At 56.9% G+C, this 12,661-nt stretch overlaps 1 protein-coding gene across 3 annotated transcripts in view; it reads left to right on the forward strand.

Moving 5' to 3' along the window:
* The window catches only part of FOXP4 (forkhead box P4), a 58,004-nt gene extending 50,592 nt beyond the window's left edge, over positions 1 to 7,412 (forward strand). For all 3 annotated transcript variants that reach the window (XM_068995883.1, XM_068995886.1, XM_068995884.1), the window contains exons 12-17: positions 53 to 129; positions 277 to 378; positions 4,636 to 4,757; positions 4,864 to 4,930; positions 5,299 to 5,465; positions 6,055 to 7,412. In XM_068995883.1, the coding sequence (XP_068851984.1) occupies positions 53 to 129; positions 277 to 378; positions 4,636 to 4,757; positions 4,864 to 4,930; positions 5,299 to 5,465; positions 6,055 to 6,199 (680 nt within the window). In that variant the 3' untranslated portion in view covers positions 6,200 to 7,412. The remainder of the gene's footprint in view (positions 1 to 52; positions 130 to 276; positions 379 to 4,635; positions 4,758 to 4,863; positions 4,931 to 5,298; positions 5,466 to 6,054) is intronic.
* The last annotated feature ends 5,249 nt before the right edge of the window (positions 7,413 to 12,661 follow it).

A 12,661-nucleotide genomic window follows, 5' to 3' on the forward strand; every position in this document is an offset into this window, starting at 1 on the left:
AGAGCGGGTCCCTTCACTCCAGGGCCTGTCCCCGGTTGTTGTCCCCCTGCAGAGCTTGCACAGAATCACGAGTTTTACAAAAACGCCGACGTCCGGCCGCCCTTCACGTACGCCTCGCTCATCCGGCAGGTGAGGGGCTCCCTGAGCCACAGGGTCCAGCTCTGCACCCCAAAACCCTCCCTGAGCACCCCCCACCTGCTGAACCCCCATCTCTGCCCCATGGGATGGGTGTCAAACCCCTCCAGTGACGGCCTTGTCCCCTCTCTGCCTGCTCAGGCCATCCTGGAGACCCCCGACAGGCAGCTAACGTTGAATGAAATCTATAACTGGTTCACGCGGATGTTCGCCTACTTCCGGAGGAACACGGCCACCTGGAAGGTGAGAGCAGCCCTGCCTGGCACTCTGGGCTCACCCCATCCCACCCTGGGCTCACCCCATCCCACCCTGAGCTCACCCCATTCCCCCCAGGCCTCACCCCATCCCACCCTGGGCTCACCCCAACCCACCCTGAGCTCACCCAAGGCTCATCCTATCCCACCGAGGCTCACCCCATTCCCCCCAGGCCTCACCCCATCCCACCCTGGACTCACCCAGGGCTCACCCCATCCCACCCTGGGCTCACCCCAACCCACCCTGAGCTCACCCGAGGCTCCCCCATCCCACCCTCACTCACCCCATTCCCCCCAGGCCTCATCCCAACCCACCCTAAGCTCACCCGAGGCTCCCCCATCCCACCCTGGCTCACCCCATTCCCCCCAGGCCTCATCCCAACCCACCCTGAGCTCATCCCCAGCCCACCCCAGGCACACCTGAGGCTCACCCCATCCCACCTCGGCTCGCCCCATTCCCCCCAGGCCTCACCCCAACCCACCCTGGGCTCACCCCAACCCACCCTGAGCTCACCCAAGGCTCACCCCATCCCACCCTTGCTCACCCCATTCCCCCCAGGCCTCACCCCATCCCACCCTGGGCTCATCCCAACCCACCCTGGGCTCACCCTATCCCACCCTGAGCTCACCCCATCCCACCCGGGCCCGGCTGCTGCAGGAGATGCTCCTGTACTGAAGGACCAGTTCATTGCCCACCTCTAAAATGGTGCAGGAAGTGATTTTAGGACCAAATCCCATTTTTTTTGCCCTCCAAAACACCTTGCTGGGCTGTGGGGATGTATCACCCCTGCAGTAGGATACAGCAAAGAGCTGTGTTGTAAAATCCCGGGATTTTCTGTGGAGAAGAAGGGCAGAGGCAGGAGGGAGAGGCTGGAAATAGCAAATAAGGTTAATGATAACCTGAGGGCAGGTGACACTGTGGTGGCTGGGTCTCGGTGGTGGCTGGGAATGCAGGTCCTGATCCACAGGGAGGGATGGAGAGGGGGGTGCCAGGGGGATCATCAGCAAGGGGAGCCCCTCTGCCAGCCCCCAACAGCTGCCTGTGCCCTTCAGGGTCCCTCCACCCATCTCACAGGCAGATTTTGTCACTGAGGAGCTTCTGTCACCAGCCTGAGCTGGTGAATTTTGGAATTCCCCAAAATTTGGATTGAATTTTGGGGCAGCACATGAGCGCTGGGGCTGCTCCCCCTTTGATTTTTAGAAATCAGAGCTGGGAAAAGCCAGCTCAGAGGAGCTGGAGGGGTGTGGAAGGAACAGTTCTGTGATTCTGAGATTCACTTCTTGCCTCGACCAGGAAAGATTGATTTATTTGTTGTTTCCTGCTGCACATATTTACTGAGAGGGCAGCTCAGCTCCCTCCTGCTCGGGGCGGTGAGGAGTGAAGTGGCACAGGGAGACCTGTTAGTTTAAATAAAAATAATTAAAATCAGCCAGGTGCAAGTGAGATGGAGCTTTTGGAGAGGATTGAGGAGGAGGAATCCATTCTCCAGGAGCCCAGAGCCCCCATGTGTCGCTGCTGCAGAGCCAGGCTTTGCTTCCACAAGAAATGTTTGGGTTATCCCTAAACTTTTGGGTGGATATCGGGCATTTTGGCTCACTGGGCAAACCCCTGGAATGGGGACAGGGTGGCAGCAATGGGGCAGAGCCCACTGTGGCCATCACTGCTCCCCAGGCCCTCAGTTTCCCCCTCTGCAATGAGATCATGGCTGGTGAAAAATGCCTTTTTTCTGCCTTTTTATTGCTGAAAAGAATAAATATTTTGGGGTTTTTTTGCAGTTTCCACACACGCCGTGTTAGCAAGGGCAGAGCTGGAGAAGGACATCCCCCTTTTCTGCTTCCCTTTTTTTTTATTCTTTATTTTTTCCTGTTCTACCCCAAAAAAGGGATGGCAGGGGATTAAAAAGAGCTGGAGTAGAGGGGGATAATTCCCTTCACAACTTCCGGTGTCCAAAGCCAGGCTTCTTCTTAAGGAGGGGGATACACAGGAAAAAATAACCTATTTCCTCTCCTTGAAAACCACTTTTCTGGGCTTTTTCCCTCAATTCCTGTAGCCTCCCCCCAGGATGGGACAGGAATGCTGGGGACCAAAGTGGGGAACCCACGGGGAGACCCCAGCAGGACCCAGGGAGTGGGTGGAGGGTGCAGAGCAAACATCATTAGAGGAGAGAGATGAGAAGCAAACAGAGCAGCTGGGCCTGGCTCTGAACAAACACTGGCTGGAAACACAAAAGCCACCTCGGGCTGAGAGGGGGGACACGTCCCCTACGCCATGAGGGGGTCCCAAATCGGGGGGCTGGCCTGGGACCTCGACACCCAGCACAAGGAAGGGGCATCCCAGGCTCCAGGGATGCAGGATCCTGCCTGCTGCCAGGATTTCTTTAGTCCCCACCTGAGCCTTTCCAGGCCCATCCCTGCCAGTGCCTCAGAGCAAGGGGGTGTCACCAGGGGGGAAAAAGAGGGGACATGGATGCTGTGGGCAGGGAAGGTTCCGGCTTTGCCATGCTCATGGCTGCAGCCAGGGCTTTGTTTGGACGAAAGGAAGGAGGGAATGTGGGCAGGAGCCGGCCTGGCAAGGGAGGGACGTCCTGGGTGTGCTCACAGGGGACAGGGGGTCAAGGGCAGTGGCAGCACCCAGCCCTGGGGTGAGGGCAGAGTGGGGGATGAGGGTGTGTCATGCTCCCTGGGAACCTCTTGGAATGCCAGGTCCCTGGAATTCTGTGAGGTGCAGCCTGACCCCGCTCACTGGGTTTGGGCCCAAGGGGTGCCACGGGCCCTGTGCCAGGGCATGGCCCAAATGGAGCGTGACCCTTTGGGTGACAGTGGCACCAGGCTGGGACCCAGGGCCTGGCTTCAACCACACCAAGTGTCCCCCGAGGAGCTGGGGCAGCTGAATGGGGGCTCTGCTGTGACCCAGGGGTTCCCCCCAAAAAATCCCATCAAGCAGCGCCGACCGGGCCCAAATCTCCCTCCCCAGGGACCCTGGGAGCTGCTTACAGAATGTCTGTCCCCTTAGGGCTGGCTCTGCCTGTCCCTGCTGCTTGGCACCCTGGCACCCTGGCACCATGGCATGGCTGGAGGAGGGATGGATGGATGGATGGATGGATGGATGGATGGATGGATGGATGGATGGATGGATGGATGGATGGATGAGGGATGGATGAGGGATGGATGGATGGATGGATGGATGGATGGATGGATGGATGGATGGATGGAGAGATGACAAGGGAAGAGCCCAGCTTTGTTTGTTTTTCCCCTCAGATCCCAAGCCTGAGGGGCGATGCTGGTGCCATTTGCTGAGCTTCTGGGCACTCTGGCACTTGGTGGCTCAGGCACTTGGGGGGGGGCTCAGTCCTTGTGTCTCCTTTTGCCCTGTTGTGCTGGCCAGGCTCCTTTGTTTATACAGCCCCCGTTCGACCTTTTAAATTGCTGTTAATGTTTTAGCGTAACGAATTAGTCTCTCATCACGAATCAGGACTCGAAATAAAAAAAAAAAGGAGAGAAAAAAAAAACCCTCCGAGGCCAACTTCCTGAAATTGGGGTCATTCTCATTTGCAAGGCAGAGAATCTGAGAACCTTAATGCAAGGAAATTTATTCAAAGGCAGAGCCCCGGCGTGATTAGGCCCTTTGTAATTATAGCTCGGAGAGATTCCACTCCAGCCTCCTGCCTCCCTCATGGATTAGCAAGTGAGTCGGAAAAATACACAGGATTTAATTAGAGGCAAATTAAAATTGGTAATGAAATAGGGGCAGTAGCAAATGGCAGGGAGTTGGAAGGGGAAAAGGGAGCTGGTATCTCTCGGGGCTGCGCTGGCTGCCTACGTGTGCGTCTCTTTATTTTACATTTAGAAATGTAAAGATGGTCGATGTAAAGAAAGGGAGGGAAAGGACCAAAACGGGAGGGGGGAAAAAGGAAAAGGAAAGAGGAGCTGGCGGTGCTGAGCATCAGCAGAGCTGCAGTGGAGCTGGTGTCCCTTGTCCCACCCTGTCCCCACCTTCCTCAGCGTCAGGCCCAGGTCCTCCAAGCGGGGTCGTGTCCCATGTGCAGTTTGGGCTGGTGACCGCTCAACGCCCTCGGTGCCAATGGGGTGAGGGGAGCGCTGGGGTGGCTTTGGGGAGCATTTGGGTGGCAGGACACCCCCCCTAGGAGCTGTGGGGCTGGGCAGGGAGGAGGATGGCGAGGAGGAGGAAGGTCTGGACAGTAGGATAGGGTCCTTGGCACTGAGCCCATGCCCTGCGCACCCGCAGAACGCCGTCCGCCACAACCTGAGCCTGCACAAGTGCTTCGTGCGCGTGGAGAACGTCAAGGGAGCCGTGTGGACCGTGGATGAGCACGAGTACCAAAAGCGAAGGCCACCAAAGATGACAGGGTGGGTGCTCCTTCCCCGCGGGACACAGCCCAGGAGCTGCCACCGCCGCGGTCCCCGGGCCGGGAGTGCTCAGCCCTGCATCCCTCTGCTCTCTCTCTTCCTGCAGGAGTCCGACCTTAGTCAAAAATATGATTTCAGGACTCGGTTATGGAGCACTTAATGCAAGTTACCAGGTAAGGAGCAGCCCTGTCCCTGACAGGGACATGGGGACACTAAACCCTCCACAGTGCCCTTCTCTGTTGCAGTCTTAGATTTCATCAGGAGCTGCAGTGAGGGATGAGGGGGATGGGTTCAAGCTGAAAGAGTGGAAAGGAGAAGATCATTGCCTGTGAGGGTGGGGAGGCCCTGGCACAGATTTCCCAGAGCAGCTGTGGTTGCCCCATCCCTGGGAGTGTCCAAGGCCGGGCTGGACAGGGCTTGGAGCCACCTGAGATAGTGGAAGGTGTCCCTGGCGGGGCAGGGGGGTGGGATGAGATGATGAAATGATCTTTAATGATCCTTCCAACCCAAATTCCGTGACCTTCCGTGCTCCCTGCCACAGGCTGCGCTGGCGGAGAGCAGCTTCCCCCTGCTCAACAGCCCCACCATGATCAACACCAGCTCGGCCAGTGCCATGCTGCACGTGGGCCACGACGACGTCAGCAGCACCGTGGAGCAGGTCAACAGCAACGGCAGCAACAGCCCCCGCCTGTCCCCACAGCAGTACAGGTCAGCCTGGCCTGGGGCAGGGCGAGGGGCAACGCTGGCAGGGGGCACAGGGGTGCTGGAGGGGTTGGTGTGGAGCGGCACATTGGGCACCGGGAGCTGCTTGTGGGCTCCTGTGCCCACAGTGAGGGGGGTCTTGACTCCTGTGCCCAGGGTGAGGGGCGTTTTGGCTCTCATTCCCAGAGTGAGGGGAGGTTCTGGACCAAGAACTTCAGGGAGTTTTGGGTGGTGGGATCAGCTCCCTGAGGCTGAAGGCTCTCCCTCCCCACAGCTACCGGGAGCTGCTTGTGGGCTCTCGTCCCCAGGGTGAGGGGGGTTTTGACTCCTGTCCCCAGGACAAGGGGGGGTCTGGACCAAAAATTTCAGGGAGTTTTGGGTGGTGGGACCCACTCCCTGAGGCTGAAGGCTCTCCCTCGCCACGGCCACCGGGAGCTGCTTGTGGGCTCTCTTGGGGGGTTTTGACTCCTGTGCCCAGCATGAGGGGGGTTTTGACTCCTGTCCCCAGGACAAGGCGGGGTCTGGACCAAAAATTTCAGGGAGTTTTGGGTGGTGGGACCCACTCCCCGTGGCTGAAGGCTCCCCCTCCCCACAGCCACCCCGTGCACGTGAAGGAGGAGCCAGCCGAGGCGGAGGACGACAGCAGGCCCGTGTCGCTGATGGCCACCACCAACCAGAATGTGACGATCCCCGACGACAGGGACCTGGAGGAGGAGCTGCCGGTGGAAGACTTGTCCTAAGGACTCCTTCCTCCTCCCCCACCGAGGGGCAAACCCTTCCCACCCTCCCGGATGGAGACCAAGTGACACTCCCACCTCCCCAAGGTGACCTTGGCGTTACCCTGTTCTTTCAAGGCACTTCCACAAAGCAAAAGGGTTTCCTTGGGACAACGACGACAATGACAACGACACCGACCTGTTGCTGCTGGCGTGTCCCTCACGCTGCCACTGCCCGGGGACGGAGCGGCCCCGCCACGACACGAGAAGCAAAACCCCACGAGCTGGACTTTTCCTCCCCTCCTCCCCTGGTTAGTGACTGGTGAACGAGGATGGTAGGTTGTTCCTGTCCGAAATGGTCCCTCCTTCCTTCCCGCAGGGAAGGCACCTCCGTCCCCTCTTCCCCCACGGTGCCCGAGCCCCGGGGAGCGCTGGCAGGACCCCGCTGTCACCTCTGCGTGCCCCGGTGGGTTTTGCACTAAGGAGGGATCGTGGACCCTGCCCACGTGCTGCCTCCACCCAGCTTTGGGGGAAGAAACAGCAGAAACGGGGCTGAATCCTCTGCTGGATGTCAGGCTTGTCATGGAGCTGGGGAAGGACGCGAAGCAGCGCGGCGGTGGGACGGTGTCCCCTTGTCACCTCTGGCAAGCAGAGCGGCCTCCCAGCTTGCCCAGCCTCCCTGACCCCGGCTGGTGGGGGGCTGCTGGCCCCAGCAGTGCTGACCATCCATCCCCAGAGTGCTGACCATCCATCCCCAGCAGCGCTGGCAGTGAGGACGCAGCTCCCTCCTTCCTGCTGGACGTCGGCCGCAGCGGTGCCACCTCCCAGCCAGCCGGGAGGGATGGCCACTGGTCCCATTTCACTTCAGGAAAAGGCTCCTTGTGCCTCCCATTCCACCCCAAAAGCCGGGGCAGGGTCTTGGTGGGGCAGAGGGGTAACATTCCCACAGCCAAGCACCTGCAGGGGACCTGGGGGTCATCAAAGCTGGCCCTGGAGGGTCCCCATGGTGGCCAAACCTGGCTGTGCCCCCAAGCCAAGCCTGCTGCTGCTGCTGCTGCTGCTGCTGGTGGGGGAGGAATTCTGCTTTTCATCTTTTCTTTTCCTCATCCTTTTGTTTGCGTCCAGATGGGAAGATACCAAAAGATTTCTAGAGACAGAAGGGCCGTAGTTCAGGTGAACAGATGGTATTCATGCCAAAAAAAAAAGAGAAAAAAAATATTAATAATAACAACGAGAACAACACAACCAAACACCCCTCTTCTCCCTGCTCTTTCTTTCTGGGGTGGTGATGTGGGTACCCAGTGCCAGGCTCCTCCTGGGACGCAGGGTGGCATTGCCAGTATCCCGTGGTGGCTTTGGGGAACATCACCTTCCCTCTGGAGCATCACCTTCCCTGGGAATTGTCCCCTTCGCCAGGAATCATCCCCTTCCCTGGCACAGCCGGGCTGGCACTGGCTGTCCTGGCATCCAGCGGGGTCATGAGGGACCTGGAGCTGCTCTGGTTTTTGAGGCCAGCTCTGGGCTCTCCAAAGTGACCCCGAGGGCTCCTCTGTCCCTCTCTGTCCCCGTCATCCCTGGTGAGACATTCCCAGGGGGTTGTGTCACCGCTGGCACCACGGGAGCCGCGTTTTGGGCTGAAAATGCCCCACACAGGGGTGGGACAGGGGAAGGTGGTTTTTTTCTGTCCCCATGTGTCACCTCTGTGACCTCTCCGAGGGGCTCCTGGCACTGTGGGGTGAGCGTGGACTCCCCTCATCCTTTCCCTGCCCGGTGCATCCTCGGTGCCCAGGATGCTGCAGGGACTGGGGGGGGGGGGGAAGTCCGTGTGCCACCCCTGTGCCACCCCTGTGCCACCCCTGTGCCACCCCTGTGCCACCCCTGTGTCACCGCGGCACCATCCAGGGGCTGCCGAGCCCTTCGGGGCGTCCCCCGGGGGTGACAGATCCCGGTGGAGCCGTGCCCGGCGCTCTCCGGGCTGCAGCGGGGCTATTCCCGTGCCCGAATCCCGGGATTTTCCCTGCTCCCCCCGACACCCCTCTAGGTGTCACCCGCGCCCGCGGCTCGCGGTGCCGAGCGCCGGGACAGCCCCGTCATTCCCGGCCCCTTCCCGGCCCCTTCCCGGCCCCTTCCCGGCTTCTGCCGGGCACCGAAGACCCTGCCCGGGCCGGGGGGCACCAGCCGAGCCCCCCTTTTGCTGTGCGCGTCCCAATCCCCCCCGTCCTGCCAAGGAGCTGCGACATACCGTGGGTTTTCCCTATCTACCTTATTTTTTCCTCTCTTTTTCTTTTTTTTCCCCTTTTTTCTCCCTTTTCCCCTCTTTCCTTTTTTCCTTTTTCTTTCTTCTTCTTTTTTTTTTTTTTTTTTTCTTTTTTCCTTTTTCTTCTTTCTTTTTTCTTTTTTTTTCTTTTTCCTTTTTCTTTCTTCTTTTTTCTTTTTTTTTCTTTTTTCTTTTTTCTTTTTTCTTTTTTCTTTTTTCTTTTTTCTTTTTTCTTTTTTCTTTTTTCTTTTTTCTTTTTCCTTTTTCTTTTTTCTTTTTTTCTTTTTTCTTTTCTTTTTTCTTCTTTTTTTCCCTATTTCTACTTTTTCCCTTTTTTTCCTATTTTCCCCCAATTTTTCCCTTTTTTCCCCCCCTTCTCCCCTTTTCCCTTTTTCTTTATTCCCCTTCCCCCCTCTTTCCTTTTTTTTTTTTTTTTATTTTTCCTGGCTTTTTTTTTCCTTTCCCCCAATTTTTTCCATTTTTTCCCCCCTTCTTTGCCTTTTTTCACCACTCTTTAATTTAAATCATTTTTGGAACAAGTTTACAGCTGCCATGGGGGTGTAGCTGGGAGTGGCATCACCTCTTGCTGCTTTATTCCCAGGAAGGAGCGGGAAGGGATGCACGGGCTGGACTTTGGGATGCTCGGCCACCCCTCACCCTCCACAGGGAATCTCTGCCTCCATCCAGGCCTTTGGGATTTTGGGAATTTTTGTCCCTCTTTGCCAGCCCCTCACTGATTTTTGGGGGGGTGGGGGTCAGTAGCTGCTCCCCTTTTTCCCTTTCCTTGTTCTTTCCCCTCACCTTCCTCCTCCTCTTCCCTTTTTTTCCCCACTTCCTCGGGGTGGGAGGATTTTTTGGAAGCTTTCCCAGAGGTACAAACACCCCCAAAATGCATCCCAGCGCCTCCAGATCCCCATGGATTCAGCCAAAATCCCTCTGCACCACCATCACCCCCAAACCCTCGAGGACCACCCGGCTCCTTCCCTTCCACTCCAAGAATTCCCGATGGTCCTTGGCCACCATCCCGGCTCCCAGAGCACTCTCTATATATTATATATATATAAATAAATATATAAATATAAAGGAGGGAGGGTTTTCCCTTAAAACACAATGCACACGTTTGGAAAAGTCTTTGGAAAAGCCCAATGGCTCCAGGTGATGCCTTTCCCCACCTCCCCCCCGGGAATTCCACGATTCCAAAGGGGAACGTGCCCGGTTCGATACTCAGGGGTAAATTTTAATTCCTTCTCTTACCCCCACCCAGCCCGGCCACCTCTGCAGGGTCCCAGCTGAGCCCAGGTACCGCGTGTCCCCCCCTGCCCCCACCCCTCCCACCCCTCCGCTCCATTTTGGCTTGGAATTTTCCGGAATTCTGCGAGTTTTACCTCAAACGCTGCGGGAGGGAGGGCCAAGGACCAAACACGTGGCAGAATTGTGTGTCTGTATATATTGAGGTATGGATATTCTGGCTTTCAACCCACCGACACCAACTGTTGTTTTTTTGGGGGGTGGGGGGGGATTTATTCTGTATTTTTGTGGTTCATTTCCTGTTTCTCTCTACCCCTGGGGCACTCCTGCGAGGGGGGGAGAGCTGTGGGCACCTCAAGGCGTTTCTCTGGTATCTCCCACTGAAGGAATTCCTCATTTTTCCATGGTTTTATTGTTTCTTTTTTTTTAATTCCTCAATGATTTCTTTTCCCCAAACAGGGGGAAGGGGTCAGAACCCAGTGCTGGCAGAGAGGGGCTGCCGGACAGGGGACGGGAGAGCAGCAGCTGAACCTGCATCAAACCAAAGGGTTTCTTTGCTTTGTTTACACCCCTGGCCAACCTCACGCCCCGCAGGATCTCCCTGGATCTAGGTTTTTGTCCTGGAAGCGTTGGGAAAAGTCGGGACAGGCCAGAGCCGGGGGCTGGCGGGGATGGAGCCGCGACAAATCGGGGAACATCCCCCGCCGGGAAGCGCCAGCTCTGCCACGAGCTTTTCCTGCTTTTTGCCGTGGTTTATTCCCATCCTCCGTGGCGCTGGGTGGGAAGGGGATGCTGGGGAGGTGGGGTGAGCTCCGAGAGGGGGAGGAGGGGAGGGCGGATGTGTAAAAAGTGACCCCCTTCCCTCCCTCCCTGCCTCCCCGGCTGCCTCCCCGGCTCGTCGTGCTGTATAAAGGAAATCGCCTGGCTGTGTATTTGTACTCCGAGCTCCGTGTGTCTGCGTGGGCAGACGGTAAACCCTTGTACAGTAGGTCTAGCTGCATGTACTCTGTATGGACAATGGCATTATAAAATGCAATAAAAGAAATTACCTATCGTGCTGCCGGCCTGGCTGCTTTGATGCCTTTTCCTGGTCTTAAAATCAAGAGTCACACACGGTTAGAAGGGGAAAAGGGATTTTAGCTTGGTGTTTATTTTAAGGATCCTTAGGTGTACACGTCCAGGTCATGTGCATCGAGATGCACCCCGCAGAGTCTATCTCCCCAATATTGGGTATAACATTAGAGGTGTTACTAATTAGCAGATCTATCAAAGATTCCCCAATGAGAGGCTCGAGTGAGCCCCCCTCCCCAAGGAACCTTCCCCTGGATGGTTCTATCTTGGTTTACAGAATGTGTTCTGGAGAGGACCTTGGGCTCTGGGGCACACTGATCCCTGCCTACGAAGCTTCTAAAATGTTTTGTCTCTTAGCTTGACAAACAAGTCCAATATTGGAGGCAAAAAGCACTGAGAATACAGAAGTTGTAAAAAGGTATAACAGGGGTATAAAAGAAAAGGCAAAAATCTTCATGGCAGCAGCTTGCTTAAGGTTCTTGTGGGGGAAGGGGGGGAATAATTAAAAATTAAAAAAAAAAAAAAAATCCGTGTTTTTTCCAGAATAACGGAATTATTGAGCTCTGAGATCGGTGAGCGATCCTCACCTTGAAAAACTCCAGGGACGGGGGCTCCACCACCTCCCTGGGCAGCCCCTTCCCAAATCCTGGCTCCTCTGAAATTCTCCCTGGAAATCCTGGCAGGAGCAGTGGCCAGCCCGGGAAGGAGAGGGGGGAAAGCGGCTTCATCTGCTCGGTCAGCGGTGGGGTGAGTGGAGGGCTGCAGCAGCTCTGGGGGTTTGGGTTCCCAAATCTCCCCCCACCCAGCTCTGGGGGTTTGGGTTCCCAAATCTCCCCCCACCCAGCTCTGGGGGTTTAGGTTCCCGAATCCCCCCTAACCCAGCTCTGGGGGTTTGGGTTCCCAAATCTCCCCCCACCCAGCTCTGGGGGTTTGGGTTCCCAAATCTCCCCCCACCCAGCTCTGGGGGTTTGGGTTCCCAAATCTCCCCCCACCCAGCTCTGGGGGTTTGGGTTTCCAAATCTCCCCCCACCCAGCTCTGGGGGTTTGGGTTTCCAAATCTCCCCCCACCCAGCTCTGGGGGTTTGGGTTCCCGAATCCCCCCTCACCCAGCTCTGGGGGTTTGGGTTCCCAAATCTCCCCCCACCCAGCTCTGGGGGTTTGGGTTCCCAAATCTCCCCCACCCAGCTCTGGGGGTTTGGGTTCCCGAATCTCCCCTAACCCAGCTCTGGGGGTTTGGGTTCCTGAATCTCCCCTAACCCAGCTCTGGGGGTTTGGGTTACTGAATCTCCCCTAACCCAGCTCTGGGGGTTTGGGTTCCCAAATCTCCCCCCACCCAGCTCTGGGGGTTTGGGTTCCTGAATCTCCCCTAACCCAGCTCTGGGGGTTTGAGTTCCCAAATCTCCCCCCACCCAGCTCCTTCCAGCCCTAAAATGTTTACTGGGAGGACTGGAGGGAATTCCTGTCTCTCTGGTGGACTCCTGCAGCTGGGATGGGATGGGATGGGATGGGATGGGATGGGATGGGATGGGATGGGATGGGATGGGATGGGATGGGATGGGATGGGATGGGATGGGATGGGATGGGATGGGGATGGGGCAACAGCAGCCCCTGGAAAGGCACAACAGCAGCTCAGACAGGAGGGCCTCTCCCCTCCCTCACCCAACAGCTCCTGTTTGATCCTCTGGAGATGGAATTCATTCTCCTACAGGCCGGAGTGAAGGTGAGCTGCCGGAGATCCTGCAGCAGGAATTCCTGCCCGTACAAATGAAAAATAACCATTATTCGTAATTATTAACGTGTTTAACACATCCATGCCCACGTTCTTCAGAGGCCCCTTAACCCAGCAGCAGCAGAATTCCAAGCATCGTTCGGAATCGCTCGCTGCTCGTTGGGGCTCCCAAGGCAGGGCC

The sequence above is a fragment of the Aphelocoma coerulescens genome, chromosome 26 (assembly GCF_041296385.1).
Source record: "Aphelocoma coerulescens isolate FSJ_1873_10779 chromosome 26, UR_Acoe_1.0, whole genome shotgun sequence".
NCBI classification, from domain to species: domain Eukaryota; kingdom Metazoa; phylum Chordata; class Aves; order Passeriformes; family Corvidae; genus Aphelocoma; species Aphelocoma coerulescens.